At 43.5% G+C, this 21,961-nt stretch overlaps 1 protein-coding gene across 8 annotated transcripts in view; it reads right to left on the bottom strand.

Annotated features, from left to right (window-relative positions):
- Nucleotides 1-21,627, bottom strand: part of LDB1 (LIM domain binding 1) — a 181,315-nt gene extending 159,688 nt beyond the window's left edge. For 2 of the 8 annotated variants that reach the window (XM_040361224.1, XM_040361226.1), the window contains exon 1: nt 21,260-21,621. In XM_040361224.1, the coding sequence (XP_040217158.1) occupies nt 21,260-21,284 (25 nt within the window). In that variant the 5' untranslated portion in view covers nt 21,285-21,621. Of the gene's footprint in view, nt 1-21,259 lie in introns of all 8 variants that reach the window. The other 6 variants (XM_040361232.1, XM_040361233.1, XM_040361229.1 and 3 more) reach the window with 5 other exon arrangements.
- Between the last annotated feature and the right edge of the window lie 334 nt (nt 21,628-21,961).

Genomic DNA, 21,961 nt, shown 5'->3' with positions numbered 1-21,961 from the left:
GAAAACTGTCCGGTGTCACAGTTTTTATTGCATGCTTTATTATTTTTTTTAATTATTATTTAAAGGGTAACTCCACTTTTGTAGTAAGATACAAATAAAAATAAATAAATAAATAAATAAATAAAAATTTTGCAAATAAAATTAATAATAAATAAAATTAATTAATATATTATATATTATAATTTTTATAATAATTGTATTATTAATTAATTATTTTATTATTCATTTTACTTGCAAATATTTTATTTTATTTTTTTTATCTTACTACAAAAGTGGAGTTACCCTTTAAATAATAATTTTTATTATATTATATACTATAATTTTTATGATAATTGTCATAAAAATTATTATATATAAATTAAAATTCAATAAAAAAAATAATAATATAGCATATACATCAATTTTTTTTTAGAGCGCAGAAAACTGTCCGGTGTGACAGTTTTTATTGCATGCTTTATTATTTTTATTATTTAAAGGGTAACTCCACTTTTGTAGTAAGATAAAAAATAAAAATAAAAAATAAATAAATAAAAAATTTGCAAATAAAAGTAGTAATAAATTAATTAATTAATAATACAATTATTATAAAAATTATTATATATAAATTAAAATTCAATAAAAAAATAATAATATAGCATATACATCAATTTTTTTTTTACAGCGCAGAAAACTGTCCGGTGTCACAGTTTTTATTGCATGCTTTATTTATTTTTTTATTATTTAAAGGGTAACTCCACTTTTGTAGTAAGATAAAAAAATAAAAAATAATAAATAAAAAATTTGCAAATAAAATGAATAATAAAATAATTAATTAATAAATAATACAATTATTATAAAAATTATAATATATAATATAATAAAAATTATTATATATAAATTAAAATTCAATAAAAAATTATAATATAGCATATACAATCGCTACAGAAGCCATATTATAACTGAATGCAGTTCTTGGCTTGTGTTCACAAACGTCCTGCTGTACCCTCCCAACCTTGTGACTTGCTACAAAGTTACAATGTACAGTCTGATCATTTGGGGGAGGGGAGATTGAAGCTTAAAATTTGCCACCGTGCGGGTGCGTGCGCCCGCCGCATGCTCCTTCACCGTGCCCGTGGCACCCGCGGACTCGATGCTCACCGGTGTCCCGCGATCGTGTCACGGAGCTGCAGAACGGGGGGGGGGGGGATGTCTATGTAAACAAGGCATCTCCCTGTTCTGCCTAGTGACAGCACACTGATCTTCTGCTCCCTCATCGGGAGCAGTGATCAGTGTCGTGTCTCTTATAGCCCATCCCCCACACAGTTAGAATCACTCCCTAGGACACACTTAAACCCTTCCTCACCCCCCTAGTGGTTAACCCCCTTCCCTGCCAGTGTCATTTACACAGTAATCAATGCATTTTTATAGCACTGATCGCTGTGTAAATGACAATAGTCCCAAAAAAGCATCAAAAGTGTCCGATGTGTCCACCGCAATGTCGCAGTCACGATAAAAATCGCAGATCGCCGCCATTACTAGTAAAAAAAAAAAATATTAATAAAAATTCCATAAAATTATCCCCTATTTTGTAGACGCTATAACTTTTGCGCAAACCGATCAATAAATGTTTATTGCGATTTTTTTTAACAAAAAATAAATAAATAAATTTACTTCTTCAGCTTATTTCTAGTAAAAAAATAAATCCCCGGCTGCACCTCGCTGGGGTGTCACAAATGATCAACTCAACCATCTTGTACTAATAAAAAAAAGAAGAGTTTTTAATAATTGGCATCATTTTATTTATTTTTTGCAAAATAGATTTTTTTTTTGATCAATGGAAATGAGCGGGGAAATCGCTCGGAACGGCTTTGTAATTGAGAGACTGTCAGAAATTATATTTTCTATGAAAAAACAAACAAACTACGAAATTAAAATATATGACGGCTTCCAGCCGCCACCAAGAATCGAATAAATGAGCTTCGTTTCCCCCCATGTCATAAGATCCGCGCCAATCCTCCCGTCTATAGTGACGGAGGATGGAGGTATTACCTTGTGTGATGGGCAGATAAGGTCAGGACATGCCAGCAAGGGCACTATTCCTCCCACTGACACCAATGATGGGACACTATTCCTCCCACTGATACCAATGATGGGACACTATTCCTCCCACTGACACCAATGATGGGACACTATTCCTCCCACTGACACCAATGATGGGACACTATTCCTCCCACTGACACCAATGATGGGACACTATTCCTCCCACTGACACCAATGATGGGACACTATTCCTCCCACTGACACCAATGATGGGACACTATTCCTCCCACTGACACCAATGATGGGACACTATTCCTCCCACTGACACCAATGATGGGACACTATTCCTCCCACTGACACCAATGATGGGACACTATTCCTCCCACTGACACCAATGATGGGACACTATTCCTCCCACTGACACCAATGATGGGACACTATTCCTCCCACTGACACCAATGATGGGAACACTATTCCTCCCACTGACACCAATAATGGGACACTATTCCTCCCACTGACACCAATGATGGGGCACTATTCCTCCCACTGACACCAATGATGGGACACTATTCCTCCCATTGACACCAATGATGGGACACTATTCCTCCCACTGACACCAATGATGGGGCACTATTCCTCCCATTGACACCAATGATGGGACACTATTCCTCCCACTGACACCAATGATGGGACACTATTCATCCCACTGATACCAATGATGGGACACTATTCCTCCCACTGACTCCAATGATGGGACACTATTCATCCCACTGACACCAATGATGGGACACTATTCCTCCCACTGACACCAATGATGGGACACTATTCCTCCCACTGACACCAATGATGGGACACTATTCCTCCCACTGATATGCCTCTCTATAATTTTAATTGCACAATAATTGTAATTGTATTATTAATACTATCATTTTGAATATTAATAAAAATAATAATAGTAATACTTATAATAATAACAGCAACAATTATTGTATTCTCATTATTTATTAATAATAATAATAATAATAATAATAATAATAAAAATACAAATAATAATTCTATTTTTTATATCATTTTATTTGCACAATAATTGTAAATGTATTATTAATACTATTAATACAAATATTAATAAAAAAATAATAGGAATATTTATAATAACAGCAACAATAATCATATTAGTATTATTAATAATAATAAAAACAATAAAATTCTATTTTTATATAATTTTAATTGCACAATAATTGTAATTTTATTATTAATACTATTAATAAGAATATTACTAAAAATAATAAAATAGTAATACTAATTATAACAACAATAATAATAATAATAATAATAATAATAATAATAATAATAATAATAATAATAATAATAATAATAATATAAATAGCATCATCTAATTATTTGCATCTTCTTTGTTGGGCTTTATACAGCAAAGAAAGGAAATCTCCGCAGGATGACATTGTAAAGTAAAAGGTAACAGAGGATCTATAAAAGCTTCCTCCAGAACTGCCAATGAAGCAAAGCGCGATGGACGCACGGGACGCCGAGAAGATGAGAGCTTTTTCTAAAACCAGCGTCTGTGGCCTTTGCTATAGAATGGCCGACTTTGCAATCCATAAAGGACGGTGTCTGGAGATCCTTCAATGAAATGTAATCATCAATGATCCGCCTTCTAGTTCCAGCAATATAATGGAATTTAACCCTTGCCCGGGCACTATATAAAAGTCCATAAAGACACGGATGAGCGAGTTTGGGGTGGAGGAACGTGACTGGCCTGCACAGAGTCCTGACCTCAACCCGATAGAACACCTTTGGGGTGAATTCGAGCGGAGACTGCGAGCCAGGCCTTCTCGTCCAACATCAGTGCCTGACCTCACAAACGCTCTTCTGGAAGAATAGTCAGACATTCCCATAGACACACTCCTAAACCTTGTGGACGGCCTTCCCAGAAGAGGTGAAGCTGTTATAGCTGCAAAGGGGCGGGGCCAACTCAATATCGAACCCTATGGACTAAGACTGGGAGGTCATTAAAGTTCATGTGCGTGTAAAGGCAGGCGTCCCAATACTTTTGGTAATATAGTGCATATTGCATATTTCTTGTTTTGGGTTGCATATACAATCACCGGCCACTTTATTCTTGTTCTATGTTGCATGTTTGTTGTGCTATGTTTTATATTTGTGGTCTTATGTTGCATTTTTGTTGATTTGTGTTGCATGTTTGTTGTCATATGTTGCATGTTTGTTGTTTTATGTTACATGTTTGTTGTTTTATGTTACATGTTTGTTGTCATATGTTGCATAATTTTTTCCATATGTTGTATATTTGTTGTTTTATGTTACATACAGTACTTTTATACTTTTCTAAATGAGAGGCAATAGACGATTCTAATCTCGTCACAAATTGTCTTGACAAATCTCCTCCTGCGTCTTTTCCAATGAATGATAAATCCGGATATACGGAGCGCTGCGGGACGCTACGACTTTATAACGAGCCTCGTAAAACGGCGCAGCGATCCCGACACATAAACCTCACAGCGCAGAGGACATAATATTTGCTCATGGAGGTTGATAAAGTACACAACACGCGACATCGAGGCGAGCAAATAACCGCTTCCTCGGCTTTCCTATTTGCACGTTGAGGGCCAGATTCACGTAGGAGCGCGTATCTTTGTGCGGGCGTAGCATATCCTATTTACGCTACGCCCCCCCGTAGCACCTATCAGTGCTGCCAATCAGTGACCACCAGTGATGCCAATCAGTGCCTCCTCATCATTGTCACCCATCAGTGCTGCCAATCAGTGTCCACCAGTGCTTCCAGTGTCCACCAGTGCTGCCAATCAGTGCCCATCACTGCCTCTTCATCAGTGTCACCTATCAGTGCACACCAGTGCTGCCAATCAGTGTCACCTTATCAGTGTCACCTATCAGTGCAGCCTATTAGTGCCCACCAGTGCTGCCAATAAGTGTCCACCAGTGCTGCAAATCAATGCCCGTCAGTGATGCCTATCAGTGTCTCCTATCAGCGCACATCAGTGAAGGAGAAAAATTACCAGTTTGCAAAATTTTATAACAAACGATGAAAAACTTTTATGCATAAAAACTGGCTCAGGTCCTCCTGGGTCATAGAGATGAGAAGAGGCCATCTTTCCTTCGCTCGTCTCTGTGCCCAGCCGCCTCCAGCACCAGATCGGTTCCCAGAGCTGCCGATCGCCCAGGTCAGCCCGGGAACCATTGGAAAGTGAATGCGCTGATTGGACCGCTTTTATCTGAGAGACCGGCGCCTGAGGAAATAAACGATGCCGGCTTTATGTGTCTCGCTGCGGCCAGAACCCCGGCACTGCTCAGGAATGGATCGTCTGTGCCGGATCTATAACCATAGAGAGTAGACCCGCTGACTCCATCGCTGTCTGCTCTGACCGTCTGTCTCAGGACTGATACCGCTCCCCCCCCGGAGTCCACGAAACTCTGTGACAGAAGGCCGTCTCTCAGAACATCGAGTGAATGCGTTCCGGTGGGAGAAGACCGCTGGGCTCACCGCTGTCAGCTGAGAGCGGGAAATGAGACAAGACTGGGCACAGGATCAATGCCCACCCTGACATACCCCCTCCCTCAGAAGAAATGTACCCCCCTTCTAAGAACCCACCACTGCAAAAAATCTTCCCCCCCCCAAACAAATGTCTCCCCCGAGGCAAGGTAAGTGCCGGGTGGGCAGGGGGATGTACACTGGCAGCAATTGATGATGGGCACAGTAGCCGCAATTGATGGGCACACTGGTGGAAATTAATGGGTACAGTGGTGGCAATTGATGGGCACAGTGTCAGCAATTGGTGGGCACAGTGTCAGTAATTGGTGGGCACAGTGTCAGTAATTGGTGGGCACAGTGTCAGTAATTGGTGGGCACAGTGTCATCAATTGATAGGCACACTGGCAGCAATTGATGGGCACAGTGGCGGCAATTGATGGGCACAGTGGCGGCAATTGATAGGGAAGAGTTGCTGCAATTGATGGGCACACTGGCAGCAATTGATGGGCCCAGTGGCGGCAATTGATGGGCCCAGTGGCGGCAATTGATGGGCCCAGTGGCGGAAATTGATGGGCCCAGTAGCAGCAATTGATGGGCACAGTAGCGGCAATTGATGGGCACAATGTCAGCAATTGGTGGGCACAGTGTCAGCAATTGATGGGCACAGAAGCGCCAATTGATGGGCACACGGGCAGCAATTGATGGGGCACAGTAGCAGCAATTGATAGGCAGAGTGGCGGCAATTAGTGGGCACAGTGTCACCAATTGATGGGCACAGAAGCAGCAATTGATGAGCACACTGGCTGCGTTTGATGGGCACAGTGGCTGCATTTGATGGGCACAGTGGCTGCAATTGATGGGCACAGTGGCGGCAATTGATGGGCACAGTGGCGGCAATTGATGGGCACAGTGGCTGCGTTTGATAGGGAAGAGTTGCTGCAATTGATGGGCACAGTGGAGGCAATTGATGGGCACACTGGCGGCAATTGATGGGCCCAGTGGCGGCAATTGATGGGCCCAGGGGCGGCAATTGATGGGCCCAGTGGCGGCAATTGATGGGCCCAGTGGCGGCAATTGATGGGCCCAGTGGCGGCAATTGATGGGCACAGTGGCGGCAATTGATGGGCACAGTAGCGGCAATTGATGGGCACAGTAGCGGCAATTGATGGGCACAGTGTCAGCAATTGATGGGCACAGAAGCGCCAATTGATGGGCACAGAAGCGCCAATTGATGGGCACACGGGCAGCAATTGATGGGGCACAGTAGCAGCAATTGATGGGCAGAGTGGCGGCAATTAGTGGGCACAGTGTCACCAATTGATGGGCACAGAAGCAGCAATTGATGAGCACACTGGCTGCGTTTGATGGGCACAGTGGCTGCAATTGATGGGCACAGTGGCTGCAATTGATGGGCACAGTGGCGGCAATTGATGGGCACAGTGGCGGCAATTGATAGGGAAGAGTTGCTGCAATTGATGGGCACAGTGGAGGCAATTGATGAGCACACTGGCAGCAATTGATGGGCCCAGTGGCGGCAATTGATGGGCCCAGTGGCGGCAATTGATGGGCCCAGTGGCGGCAATTGATGGGCCCAGTGGCGGCAATTGATGGGCACAGTGTCAGCAAATGATGGGCACACTGGTAGCAATTGATGGGCACACTGGCAGCAATTGATGGGCACACTGGCAGCAATTGATGGGCAATTGATGGGCACACGGGCAGCAATTGATGGGGCACAGTAGCAGCAATTGGTGGGCACAGTGGCGGCAATTAGTGGGCACAGTGTCACCAATTGATGGGCACAGAAGCAGCAATTGATGGGCACAGCGGCTGCGTTTAATGGGCACAGTGGCTGCAATTGATCAGGTTTTTTTTTCAGTTTGTTTGCGCCCCCCCAAATATTTTGTGCACCAGCTGCCGCTGCATGAGGGGGGTAAAAACTTCCAGTGTTCAAGCGGTTAAACAAATGTGCAAAAAAAGATAAAAAGAGCTCTGGCAGTAAAAGGGTTGAGCTACTGAGCACTGTAAACATCAAGTTATTTTTTTTCCCCCCAACAAGAGGCAAAACAATAGAGGACGGATGTAGCCAAGGGCGCCACCTGCAGGATGGACAGATACAATATTTGCAACATTTCATATACATCTGTACAACAAAAAAAGTTACATTGTATTATTTATTTATTTTTTGTCCTGGCCAGTAAATTTAAAAAACAATCTCTGTACATTCCCTCGCATACAACGCCAAAACGTTTGGAGCGCACATTGCCGCGGTAATGACTTAATATATTGAGATAGTCCGTCCCCCTGCCCTCGGCTCCCCGTGTCTGGAAGGTGTCAGACAGCTTTTTTGGGTGTGAAGTTAACACATCATAATGAATCTTACATAACAATTATGGTGCGCCTTTCTGTTACTACACGCTAATTGGCTTCTTCCGTCGTGCCTGGAAACGCACACACAGCGATCTTTCCGAATTACATACACTCCGTGCCCCTTCATCTGACACTGGGCTTCAGAGCGAAGATTTAAAACCAGAAAAAATAAGACAAAAAAATATAAAAATGTCCCAAAAATGCGTGTCTGCTGGAACTTGTAGTTCCCCAACAAACAGAAAGCCGTATAAAGTACACCGACCCAATGCGATGGTCAAATATTTTATTTTCTACCATCTCACACTTTGGGGGGCATTTATTAGAAGAAGAAAATTGCAGAGTCATTCATCCAGTGAAACTGAGTGTACATTCGTTCTGTATGAAGTGCTGCAGAGCTTCCTGTGCCCCCCATTGTGCCCCCAACCTCCATCAATGTCCCACAGCACCCCCTGAGAGACCTCAGCCCTCACAGTGCCCCCTAGCTTGCTACAGAGCCTCCAGCCCCCCATTGTGACCCCAATCTCCATCAATGTCCCACAGCATCCCCTGGGAGACCTCAGCCCCCACAATGCCCGCTAGCCCTCTACAAAGGCCCTAGTGCCCCATACCTCCAACAGTGTCTCACAGCACCCCCTGAGAGACCTCAGCCTTCACAGTGCCCCCTAGCTTGCTGCAGAGCCTGTAGCCCCCCCAGTGTGACCCCAACCTCCAACAGTGTCCCACAGTACCTCCTGGGAGACCTCAGCCCTCACACAGTGCCCCCTAGCTTGCTGCCAAGCCTCCAGCCCCCCATTGTGCCCCCAACCTCCATCAATGTCCCACAGCACCCCCTGGGAGACCTCAGCCCTCACAGTGCCCCCTAGCCTGCTACAGAGGCTCTAGGCCCCCATTGTGCCCCCAAACCTCCAACAATCTTCCACAACACCCCTTGAGAGATCTCAGCCCTCGCAGTACCTCCTAGCTTTCTACAAAGGCCCTAGCGCACTATTGTGCCCCCAACCTCCAACAATGCTCCACAACACCACCTGAGAGACCTCAACCCCCATACTGCGCCCTAGCTTGCTACAAAGGCCCTAGCGCCCCATTGTGCCCCCAACCTCCAAATTTGTCCCACAGCGCCCCCTGGGAGACCTCAGCACTCACAGTGCCCCCCTAGATTGCTGCAGAGCCTCTAGCCCCCTATTTTGCCCCCAACTTCCAACAGGGGGGTTGAGGACAGGGCTCTGTGTAGGACACTTGAGTTCCTCTATACCAAACTGGGCCCCATATTGGGAGCCAAGACTTGGTTGACAATTCCTCTCAAAGGTGTTCAGTAGGGTTCCGGTCAGGGTTCCGTACAGGACACTCGCATTCCTCCGCACCAAGCTGGTGAAATCATGTCTTTATGGATCTGGCTTTGCACACAGGGGAAAAATGTCCCTTAGATTGGTGGCCAGTGAGAAGAATCCCCCCTTTCGAGTGGTGGTGATCCCTAAACAGATCTTTGGGGTCGTGCAGGGGGCTCTGCCGAGTGGCTATGGACCCAAAACTACGCAGGAACCACCAGATGGGAGATCACAGTTCAGGGAGCCCCTAGCAACCTCTGGAGGAACCCTAGGGTGCCATGGAAACCCCAACTGAGAGTAGCTGGTCTACAATGTCTTTGTATGATGGAGCATTACCATTGGAAACACCGGACCTCCATCATTCGGAGGAGGTCCACATCAGTGGTGGTGCATCCATAAAAGGCACAGGAGCGTCACCCTACCCCCCCCCCCTCTCCTGTCACTCTCCAATCACCAAAGATAGATTCGTGCAATGGATGATTCTATCTATGGTCGCTGTTGGCACCCCCTATTCAGGTGCCTGGCCCCTTTTCAGTCACCGGACACCTAAATTACATTGGCGGGGGTGTTTTTTGGATGCACCTTATTAGAGCCATTGGCTCTAATAGGTGTCCAAAATAGTGAGAAGCAGGCGCAACGCTGTGTGTTCGCTTCTCACTCAGCTGTAAGTTAGGAAAGCGAAGGAATCCGCTTTCCTAACATTGAACCGCCTCTCAGCCAATCAGGTGCACCGGGTCTGTGTTACCTGTCACCTGATTGGCTGGAGCGACAGGCGCTGTGATTGGACGCCTATCAATCACATCACAGCACAGGACGAGAGGAGGAGCGGGCGGGAGAAGCAATCATGGTCAGGGAAGATGGAGGACACCGGACACCGCTCACCACCTGCCGCCGTCACCCGTTGCCCACCCGACACAAGGCAAGTGCCGGGCAGAGGACAGGGGGCACAATGGCAGCACATGGGGCACAGTGGCAGCACATGGGGCACAGTGGCAATATTTTGGGGACAGTGGCAATATTTGGGGCACAGTGGCAGCCCATGGGGCACAGTGGCAGCACATGGGGCACAGTGGCAGCACATGGGGCACAGTGGGAGCACATGGGGCACAGTGGCAGAACATGGGGCACAGTGGCAGAACATGGGGCACAGTGGCACTATTTGGGGCACAGTGGCAGCATATGGGCCACAGTGGTAGCATTTGAGGCACAGTGGCACATATGGGGCACAGTGGCAATATTTGGGGCACTGTGGCAGCACATGGGGCACAGTGGCAATATTTGGGGCACAGTGGCAATATTTGGGGCACAGTGGCAGCACATGGGGCACAGTGGCAGCACATGGGGCACAGTGGCAATATTTGGGGCACAGTGGCAGCACGTGGGGCACAGTGGCAGCACATAGGGCACAGTGGCAGCACATAGGGCACAGTAAGAGCGTTTGATGGGCACAGTGGGAGCGTTTGATGGGCACAGTGGGAGCGTTTGATGGGCACAGTGGTTGCGTTTGGTACAGTGAGGCTGCAATTGATGTTTTTTTTTTACAGAATTTTTCAGTTTGTTTGCGCCCCCCGAAAAATTTTGGTCCACATACCTGACCGTATCTCAGGGCCGTCTTAATAGCATCATGGGCCCCTGAGCAAAGTAATGCTCTGGGGCCCCTTCAATGATGACAGTGCAGGTAAACAGACATCAAGTAGGTAGGAGGCAGACTGCCTCCCCTGTGTATCCATCACTCTCAGTGCCATCATGGGGCCCCCCCAATTTCCTGGGCAGCGTGGGCTGCTTTGGGGAAAGTGCAGGGGCCCCTCGTGCAGCTGGAGCCCCTGGGCAGTGCCCAGGTGTGCCCTCTCATTAAGACAGCCCTGCCTATCCTGTTGGCGTGATAGTCAGGTGACCAAAAAAACAACTTGACCACATATTATATATGGACAGGGAACTCCATATAGATAAAAAGTTAACATTGCATTCAGTTATACATTCATTAAAGAAATCAATGGAGATCTTTATCTGCGAAATCAGCGCTGAAGAAGAAGTCTCACAGATGTTGTTTTGCGCCTTCACCTGCCCTTTCCCCGGTGACGTGGGATTGATCCCAGGAGGAAATGGTGGAGTTCAAATTACAACCTCCCATCATTCCCTGTTCCCGGGCTAAACCATTCCAATCCTATCCTTTCTTTTTCTTTTTAATACGGATCTTTATGGCCTCTGGACTTGGTGCGTTTTTGTATTTTTTGCCTTCCGTAATGTACCATTGAGCTTGTTTTGTATGTTTCAGTTTATTTCTTTGTAAACTAAGAAGAAAAATTAACCACTTAAAGGGGTTGTAAAGACAAATATATTTTCCTCTTAAATTAAAGTCTGACAGTAGCTGATAAAGTAATAAGTAATGTTTTGCATTATAACTAGTTTGATACCTGTTGTTATCGAGCTGTTTTATTCACCTCCGTCACTCCTGAATCGTTATTCTCACTGACTTCCTGGTTTGCGGTGCACATTCATTCTAGCTACATCACGGCCTAATGGGAACTACAGTTCCCATTAGGCTTGGCCTTCATGCCTGTGAGGGATAAGAGAGCATCTTCACGCAGGGCTGTAGTCATAGGGAGGGGGTGAGCACATTCTGCTTTCCACCATGCAAAACGGCTCAGATGCTGGTGGAAAGCAAGAAGAGGAGAGACAGGAAATGGCATTTTCAAACCTGGATTACTGTATTTTGGAGGTCAAAAGGAAAAACGAGGTAAGTGATATTTAAATGCTCTAGCTTACAGCAATCAATTGATCTAATAAAAAACGAACCTTTAGTGTTCCTTTAAGACCCGGAACCTTTAGGCAGTGGCCAGTTTTTGCGATTCGGCACTGCGTCGCTTTAATTTGACGATTGCGCGGTTGTGCGACGTGGCTTCCAAACAAAATCGGCGTCCTTTTTTCCCCCCACAAATAGAGCTTTCTTTTGGTGGTATTTGATCACCTGTGCGGTTTTTATTTTTTGCACTATAAACAAAAATAGAGCGACAATTTTGAAAAAAAAAATGCAATATTTTTTACTTGTTGCTGTAATAAATATCCCCCCAAAAATATATAAAAAACGTTTTTTTTCCTCAGTTTAGGCCGATACGTATTCTTCTACCTATTTTTGGTAAAAAAAAAAAAAATCGCAATAAGCGTTTATCGATTGGTTTGCGCAAAATTTATAAAATAGGGGATAGTTTTATTGCATTTTTATGTTTTTTTTTTTTTTACTACTAATGGCGGCGATTAGCGTTTTTTTTCGCGACTGCGACATTATGGCGGACACTTCGGACAATTTTGACACATTTTTGGGACCATCGTCATTTTCACAGCAAAAAATGCATTAAAAATGCATTGTTTACTGTGAAAATGACAATTGCCGTTTGGTCGTTAACCACTAGGGGACGCTGAAGGGGTTAAGTGTGACCTCATTTGTGTTTCTAACTGTAGGGGGGTGTGGCTGGACGTGTGACGTCATTGATCGTGTTTCCCTATAGCAGGGAACACACGATCGATGACAGCGCCACAGTGAAGAACGGGGAAGCTGTGTTTACACTCACCTCTCCCCGTTCTTCAGCTCCGGGGACCGATCGCGAGACTCCAGCGGCAATTGGGTCCCGCGGTCACAGAGCTTCGGACCGGGTCGCGGGCGTGCACCCGCGACCCACGGCTGGGCACTTAAAGAGGACGTACAGGTACGTGCCCAGCCGTGCCATTCTGCCGACGTATATATCTGCAGGAGGCGGTCCTTAAGTGGTTAAATCACAAACTGTACAACCAGTATAAATACCAGACGTCTACCTTTATATTGGCTTCTTGTAGTCCTTGGCGCAAGTCCCCACACCCTCGTGAACATATGGAGTATTTTTCTTAACCACTTCCGGACCGCCGCGCCGATATACGGCGACACTTTGAAGAGGGATATCTCTGTTATGGCACCAGCTAGCCACCCTAACCCCGGTAGCCTCGTCTTCAGCCGGTGGTCCGGTTTCCGATAATGGTGGTCTCTGCGGCGGATTCTCTGGTCCTTCCTGTGGTTGGGTATGGAGATGAGTGAGGGGGAATATGGCGGCCCCCCCCAGATCTCATATGTAAGAGGACATGTCATGCTTTTTTTCTATTACAAGGGATGTTTACATTCCTTGTAGTAGGAATAAAAGTGACCCATTTAAAAAAAAATAAAACTGTGTCTAAATCAATAAAATAAAGTAAAATAAATTAGAAAAAAAAATGTTTTAAAGCGCCCCGTCCCGACGAGCTTGCGCGCAGAAGAGACCGCATACGCGAGCAGCGCCCGCATATGAAAACGGTGTTCTAACCACACAAGTGAGGTGTCCCCGCGATCGTTAGAGCAAGAGCAATAATTCTAGCCCCAGACCTCCTCTAACTCAAAACATGCAACCTGTAGAATTTTTTTAAACGTCGCCTATGGAGATTTTTAAGGGCAAGTGTTTGTCGCCATTCCACGAGCGGGCGCAATTTTGAAGCGTGACATGTTGGGTATCAATTTACTCGGCAAATTTACTGCCGCAAATTGAGAAGGGGGGTTGTCATGCGGGGCCCTGGGGATCTCCGGGAATTAAAAAAGGGGGGTTGTCATGCGGGGCACTGGGGACCTCCTGACCCCTAAAAAAAAAGTTTTTTTTTTTTAAAGGGGCTTGCCATCCGAGCCCCCTTACAGGTGTACTGCCTGTACCCCCCCCTGATGGCGGCCCTGCTCGGCGTAACATTATCTTTCACACTATAAAAAATGAAATTGGGCTAACTTTAATGTTGTCTTATTTTTTTTAATTCAAAAAAGGGTATTTTTCCCCCCAAAAAAAGTGCGCTTGTAAGACGGCTGTGCAAATACGGTGTGACAAAAAGTATGGCAAACGACCGCCATTTTATTCTCCAGGGTATTAGAAAAGAAAATGTATAATGTTTGGGGGTTCTAAGTAATTTTCTAGCAAAAAAAAAAAAACTTGTAAACAACAAATCTCAAAAAGAGGCTTAAGTGGTTAATCTACCTGAACTACGGCAACACATGGGGGGAGGGGGCGGGGGTTAAGATGCCGATACCACAAGTCATGATCACTAAATACCTTAATAGGTGTTTCGTACCAAGCCAGATCTACGTGACAACTCTTCAAAGAGCCCAACACCAACCCAACACTATAGAAATATTATTTTGTATTATTATTACTAGTGTTGATACAATGTATACCAATGCTGCATGAGTATTTATTACGGTCACATTGGAGTCAATGGAAAACAAATCTACCCACTAAATGCAAAAAAAAAAAAAAAAAAAATTTAAAAAGTGTACAGCTAGCAAAAAATTCCTGACGTCTACCTTTATATTGGCTTCCTGTAATCTTCTGCACAGCAGCCCTTAGACAGGCTTGGTGCACCAAACCTTAATTTGAAGGGAAGTCCCATGATTTCGTCATATTGAGTATTTTTTACTCCACCTAAACTAAGGCAACACATGAGGGGGGCAAGATGCCATTGCCACAAGGCCAGGAGTCACCAAATCGTATCCTTAACAGGTGTCTTGTACCAAGCCAGAAATACATGACAACCCTTCAAAGAGCCCAACACCAACCCTATAGAAGCCCCCATACTTTGGTCATATGGAGCATTTCTTACTCCACCTGAACCAAGGCAATGCATTAAGGGGGGGGGGGGGCAAATTGCTGATGCCACAAGTATGATACCACCATATCTTATCCTTAACTGGTGTCTCGTACCAAGAAAGAGATACGTGAGAACTCTTCAAAAAGCCCAAAACCAACTCAACGCTATAGAAATATTCTAAATACTACTTGTTATTATTATTACCGATACAATGAACTCAATAGATTTGGAGGAAAGTCCCCATACTTAGGTCATATGGAGCATTTCTTACTCCACCTGAACCAAGGCAACACATGGGGGGCAAGATGCCATTGCCACAAGGCCTGGAGTCACCAAATCTTATCCTTAACAGGTGTCTTGTACCAAGCCAGAAATACATGACAACCCTTCAAAGAGCCCAACACCAACCCAACCCTATAGAAATATTCTAAATATTACTTATTATTATTATTATTGATACTATATCCATACAATGAACTCAACAATTTGGAGGAAAGTCCTCATACTTTGGTTATATGAAGTATTTCTTAAGCCTGATACACAATGAACTAAACCATTTGGAGGGAAGTCCCCATACTTTGGTCATATGGAGTATTTTTTACTCCACCTGAACCAAGGCAACACATGGAGGGGGGGGGGGTCAAATTGCTGATGCCACAAGTATGATGCCACCAAATCATATCCTTAACAGGTGTCTCGTACCAAGAAAGAGATACATGAGAACTCTTCAAAGAGCCCAACACCAACCCAACACTATAGAAATATTCTAAATATTACTTTATATCATTATTATTATTGATACAATATTGATACAATGAACTCAATAAATTTGGAGGAAATTCCTCATACTTTGGTCATATGGAGCATGTTTTACTCCACCTGAACCAAGGCAACACATGGGAGGGGCAAGATGCCATTGCCACAAGGCCAGGAGTCACCAATCGTATCCTTAATAGGTGTCTTGTATCAAGCCAGAAATACATGACAACCCCTCAAAGAGCCCAACACCAACCCAACCCTATAGAAGCCCCCATACTTTGTTCATATGGAGCATTTTTTACTCCACCTGAACCAAGGCAACACATGGGGGGGGGGGGCAAGATGCTGTTGCCAGGTCTCTTGTACCAAGCCAGAAATACATGACAACCCTTCAAAGAGCCCAACACCAACCGAACCCTATAGAAATATTCAAAATATTACTTGTTATTATTGATACAATATCGATACAATGAACTCAATAATTTGGAGGAAAGTCCTCATACTTTGGTTATATAAAGTATTTCTTAAGCCGGATACACAATGAACTCAACAGTTTTGAGGGAAGTCCCCATACTTTGGTCATATGGAACATTTTTTACTCTACCTGAGCCAAGGCAACTCATTGTTGGGCATGATGCCGATGCCACAACTTACAGATCACCAAATCTTATTCTGAACAGGTGTCCTGTACCAAGCCACAGATATACGTGACTTCAGAGTCCAACCCCAACCCTATAGAAATACCTGATGTCCACCTTTATATTGGCTTCCTGGAATCCCTTCCACAGAAGCTCTGAGAGAGGCTTGGTGGGCCTGAACTCAATAATAATGGCGGGAGGTCCCCATACATTGGTCATGTGGAGCATTTCTTCTACCTGAACTAAAGCAAGTCATGGGGACCATGATGGTGATACCAGAGAAATGTGGGAGCCAAAACACCAACACCAACAATATCGATACAATGAACTCAATAATTTGGAGGGAAGCCCAATACTTTGGTCATATAAAGTATTTGTTACTCTACCTGAACCAAGGCAACGCATGGGAGGGGTCAAGATGCTGATGCCACAAGTCAGGAGTCACCAAATGTTAGAGAAATATTATTTATTATTACTATTGTCGATACAACGTATACCAGGGCAGCATGAGTATTTATTACGGTAACATTGGCGTCAATTGAAAACAAATCTATCCACTAAATCCAAAAAGAAAGAAAAATGACAAATACCTGATGACTATCTTAATATTGTCTTCCTGTAATCCTCTGAACAGCAGCTTTAGGCAGGCTTGGTGGACCTGAACTCAATAACCTGGTGGGAAGACCTCATACTTTGGTCATATGGAGTATTTCTCCACCTGAACCAAGGCAAAGCATGAAGGGGGGGGGGGGGGTCAAATGCTGATGCCACCATATCTTATCCTTAACAGGTGTCTCGTAACCAAGACAGATACGTGAGAACTCTTCAAAGAGCCCAACACCAACCTATAGAAAGCTATAGAAATATTCGAAATATTATTTGTTATTATTATTGATACAATGGACTCGAGAGAAGCCCCCATACTTTGGTGGTCATATGGAGTATTTCTCACTCTACCTGAGCCAAGGCAACACATGGGGGGCAAGATGCCGATGCCAGAGAAATGTGGGATCTCTTCAAAGAGCCCAACACTAGAGAAATATTACTTATCATTATTATTATTCCAACTCTGATCCTAAAAAGGCGTCTCGTACCAAGCCAGAGATACTCTTAGACAGGCTTGGAGGACCTGAACTCAATAACTTGGAGGGAAGTCCCCATACTTCGGTCATATGGAGTATTTCTTACTCTACCTGAACGAAGGCAACCAATCTGAACCTGAACCAAGGCAACAAGTATGAAGCCACCATATCATATCCTTAACAGGCGTCTCGTACCCAGGCCAGAGATATGTGAGAACTCTTCAAAGAGCCCAACACCAACCCAACACTATAGAAATATTCTAAATATTATTATCGATACAATGAACTCAGCAATTTGGAGGGAAGTCCTCATACTTTGGTCATATGGAGTATTTCTTACTCTACCTGAACCAATGTGAGTCATTGGAGGGGGGGGGGGGATGCTGATGCCACAAGTCAGGAGTCACCAAATCTTATTCTGAACAGGTGTCTCGTACCAAGCCAGGGAAATGTGGGATCACCTCAAAGAGCCCAACACTAGAGGAATATTATTTATTATTATTTTTTTTTAATAATACAAATAATAATATTATTATTATTTATAATAATGTCCAACACCAATACTAGAGGAATATTATTTATTCTTATTCTTATTTTTTAATAATAAAAAAAAAAAAAATATTATGCCCAACACCAATACTAGAGGAACATTATTTATTATTATTTTTTAATAATAATAAAATAATAATAATATCATTATTATTCTTAATATTAATAATGCCCAACACCAACACTAGAGGAATATTATTTATTATTATTTTTATTTTTTTAATAAAAATAATAATATTAACAGTATTATTAATAGTAATAATATTATTGATACAATGTATACCAACGCTGCATGAGTATTTATTACAGTCACATTGAAGTCAATAGAAAAAGCTTAAGAAAATAAGGAATATTATTTTTTATTATTTTTTTAATAATAAAAATAATAATAATAATAATATCATTATTATTATATATTAATAATATTTTTGATATCGATACAATGTACACCAATGCTGCCACATTGAAGTCAATAGAAAACAAAGCTTAAAAAAATAAGGAATATTATTTATTAAAAAAAATGTAATAATAAAAATAACAATAATAGTATCATTATTATTATTATTATTATTATTATTATTATTATTATTATTATTATTATTAATAAAATGATTGATATTGATACAATGTATACCAATGCTGTATGAGTATTACAGAAACATATAAGTCAATAGAAAACAAAGCTTAAAAAAATAAGGAATATTGTTTTTTTATTAATAAAAATAATAATAATATTATCATCATTATTATTATTATTATTATTATTATTAATAATATTTTTGATATCGACACAATGTATACCAATGCTGCCACATTGAAATCAATGGAAAACAAAGCTTAAAAAAATAAGGAATGTTATTTATTATTATTTTTTTAATAATAAAAATAATAATAATATCATCATTATTATTATTATTATTATTATTATTATTTAATAATAATATTTTTGATATCGACACAATGTATACCAATGCTGCCACATTGAAGTCAATAGAAAACAAAGCTTAAAAAAAATAAGGAATATTATTTATTAAAAACAAAACAAAAATAATAGTATCATTATTATTATTAATAATAATATTATTGATACAATGTACAGTATACCAACGCTGCATGAGTATTTATTACAGTCACATTGAAGTCAATAGAAAACAAAGCTTAAAAAAATAAAAAAATAAAAATAATAAAACACCAAATACAAAAACAACATTTCTCAAGGTACGTTGCCTAGCAAACCCCCCCCCCCATGAGAGTTTCCTCGGTCCTCAGAGAATCCAGCAGCCACTGGGTTAAACGCGGTCCTAATGTTTCCTCGTCTTTCTCTTAGACGTTGATAATGAGTCCCTGCGGATTTGCACGCCGCAAAGGTGTCCTCCTCGCTAAACACATCCAGAGAGAAGAACAAGCCGTACAATCTGCGCCGAAAACCTACAACTCCAGCGCCTTTTCCAAAAAAAAAAAAAAACATCTGGCACACAACCCCCCCCCCCCCCCAACACCCCCCAACAACAACAACCACCAATATGTATACAGCTCTAGCGTGACGCAAATATTAATACCTTCGGGTTCCGACACCGCCGCCGCAATCAACAGGCAGTTCAATATTATTCGCCCCGAACCAAACCGGAGCCGGAAGAGTTACCCGAGATCAAGGGAAACCGGGTCCAAAAATGGGCCTTTCACCGGCCCGCAGGGACCACAACGACCTCTAGTAACCCCCCGTCTCTTTGCCGGGGGGGGGGGGGAGAAAAACAACAAAAAATTGCAACGCGCTACATTCCAGAAAACACATTTTTTATTTTATTTTTGCAGCTCGCCAATCCAGGCCACAATTTTTTTTTTATTTTTTTTGGTCAACCTCAAGCCTACTAACTACGTGACCCAAGGTCAAAGATCCACAAGCACTTCTGATTGGTTCCTATTTAGGAACTCTGGGATTTTTATTGCATCCCCCCCCCCCCCCCCCCACCTTCCACCACCACCCACTTCGATCCACTCCAAGGTAAAGCCAACACACAGGTCAGGTTTGTTTATTGCCCTGTTCCACCACCACCACCTTCGATCCACTTCAAGGAAAAGCCAACACACAGGTCACATTTGTTTCTTGCCCCCTTCGACCATCACCACTGCCACCTTCGAACCACTCCAAGGTAAAGCCACCACACAGGTCAGGTTTGTTTCTTGATCCCTTCCACCACCACCAACACCACCACCACCTTCGATCCACTTCAAAGAAAAGCCAACACACAGGTCACTTTTGTTTCTTGCCCCTCTTCCACCACCACCACCACCTTCGATCCACTTCAAGGTAAAGCCAACACACAGGTCACTTTTGTTTCTTGCCCCCCTTCCACCACCACCACCTTCGATCCACTCCAAGGTAAAGCCAACACACAGGTCACTTTTGTTTCTTGCCCCCTTCCACCACCACCACCTTCGATCCACTCCAAGGTAAAGCCAACACACAGGTTACTTTTGTTTCTTGCCCTCTTCCACCACCAAAACCTTCGATCCACTCCAAGGTAAAGCCAACACACAGGTCACATTTGTTTCTTGCCACCTTCCACCACCACCTTCGATCCACTCCAAGGGAAAGCCAACACACAGGTCACTTTTGCTTTTTGCCCCCTTCAACCACCACCACCACTTCCGATCCACTCCAAGGTAAAGCCAACACACAGGTCACTTTTGCTTCTTGCCCCCTTCAACCACCACCACCACTTTCAATCCACTCCAAGGTAAAGCCAACACACAGGTCACGTTTGTTTCTTTCCCCCTTCGACATCACCATCACCTTCGATCCACTCCAAGGTAAAGACAACACACAGGTCACATTTGTTTCTTGCCCCCTTCGACCACCACCACCACCAGCACCACCACCACCTTCGATCCACTCCAAGGTAAAGCCACCACACAGGTCACATTTGTTTCTTTCCCCCTTCGACCACCACCTTCGATCCACTCCAAGGTAAAGCCAACACACAGGTCACATTTGTTTCTTGCCCCCTTCGACCATCACCACTGCCACCTTCGAACCACTCCAAGGTAAAACCACCACACAGGTTACTTTTGTTTCTTGCCCACTTCCACCACCACCACCACCAGCACCGCCACCACCACCTTCGATCCACTTCAAGGTAAAGCCAACACACAGGTCACTTTTGTTTCTTGCCCCCCTTCCACAATCACCACCACAACCACCTTCCATCCACTCCAAGGTAATGCCACCACACAGGTCACGTTTGTTTCTTTGATGCAAAAAGAACATCCACAGGCCCCCCGGTTTTCTGCGACAAAAGACGACTTAAGCAAATTGATTCCCAGTTAATTATCGGTGAATAATAATAATAAAGAAGAGGCACTTACCAGGACATGCGCAGCCCACTGACATCTTCACATGCCTGGTCTGAAACCGAGAAGGTACTGGGTGCCCGCGGCTACGGCTCCTGGCATAAAATGCCCGTGCGGAATCTCGGAGAACAAAAAAAAAACAAAAAAGAAATGAGCCCCCCTTCCTAAAAAAAAAAAAAAAGAGCAGAAATTGGGCCTCAGAGGAAGCAGGCAGGAGGAATTTTTATTCTGTCTCTGTATGTGAGCTTGTATGTGCGTTCTCTCGCTCTCTCCTCGCTCTCTCCTCGCTCTCTCTCTCTCTCTCTCCACTGGCAGTACTGTGGTTTATTAATATGCTAATTGCAATGCTAGTGGGAGGAGAGTGAGCTTGTCAAAGTGACCTGAGTAAAAGAGAGAGGAGAGAGAGAAGGGAGAGAGAGGAGAGAGAGAGAGAGAGAGAGAGAGAGAGAGAGAGAGAGAGAGAGAGAGAGAGAGAGAGAGAGAGAGAGAGAGAGAGAGAGAGAGAGAGAGAGAGAGAGAGAGAGAAATCGAGTCTACTGAATAACAAGCATGTGACGCACATCTCTATATATATACATTGTATCAAGAACAAAAATGTACAAGAAACAAAAGGGGGGGGGGGATGAAGAGAGAACCCCTCCACCCTCCTATTGGCTCCTTTTGATAAAGCCAAAAAAAGGGGGGGGGGGTTTGGTGACGGTTGAGACGGTGGCAAAG

Source organism: Rana temporaria, chromosome 8, assembly GCF_905171775.1.
Source record: "Rana temporaria chromosome 8, aRanTem1.1, whole genome shotgun sequence".
Taxonomy (NCBI): domain Eukaryota; kingdom Metazoa; phylum Chordata; class Amphibia; order Anura; family Ranidae; genus Rana; species Rana temporaria.
This window is presented reverse-complemented; position numbering and strand designations above follow the sequence as displayed.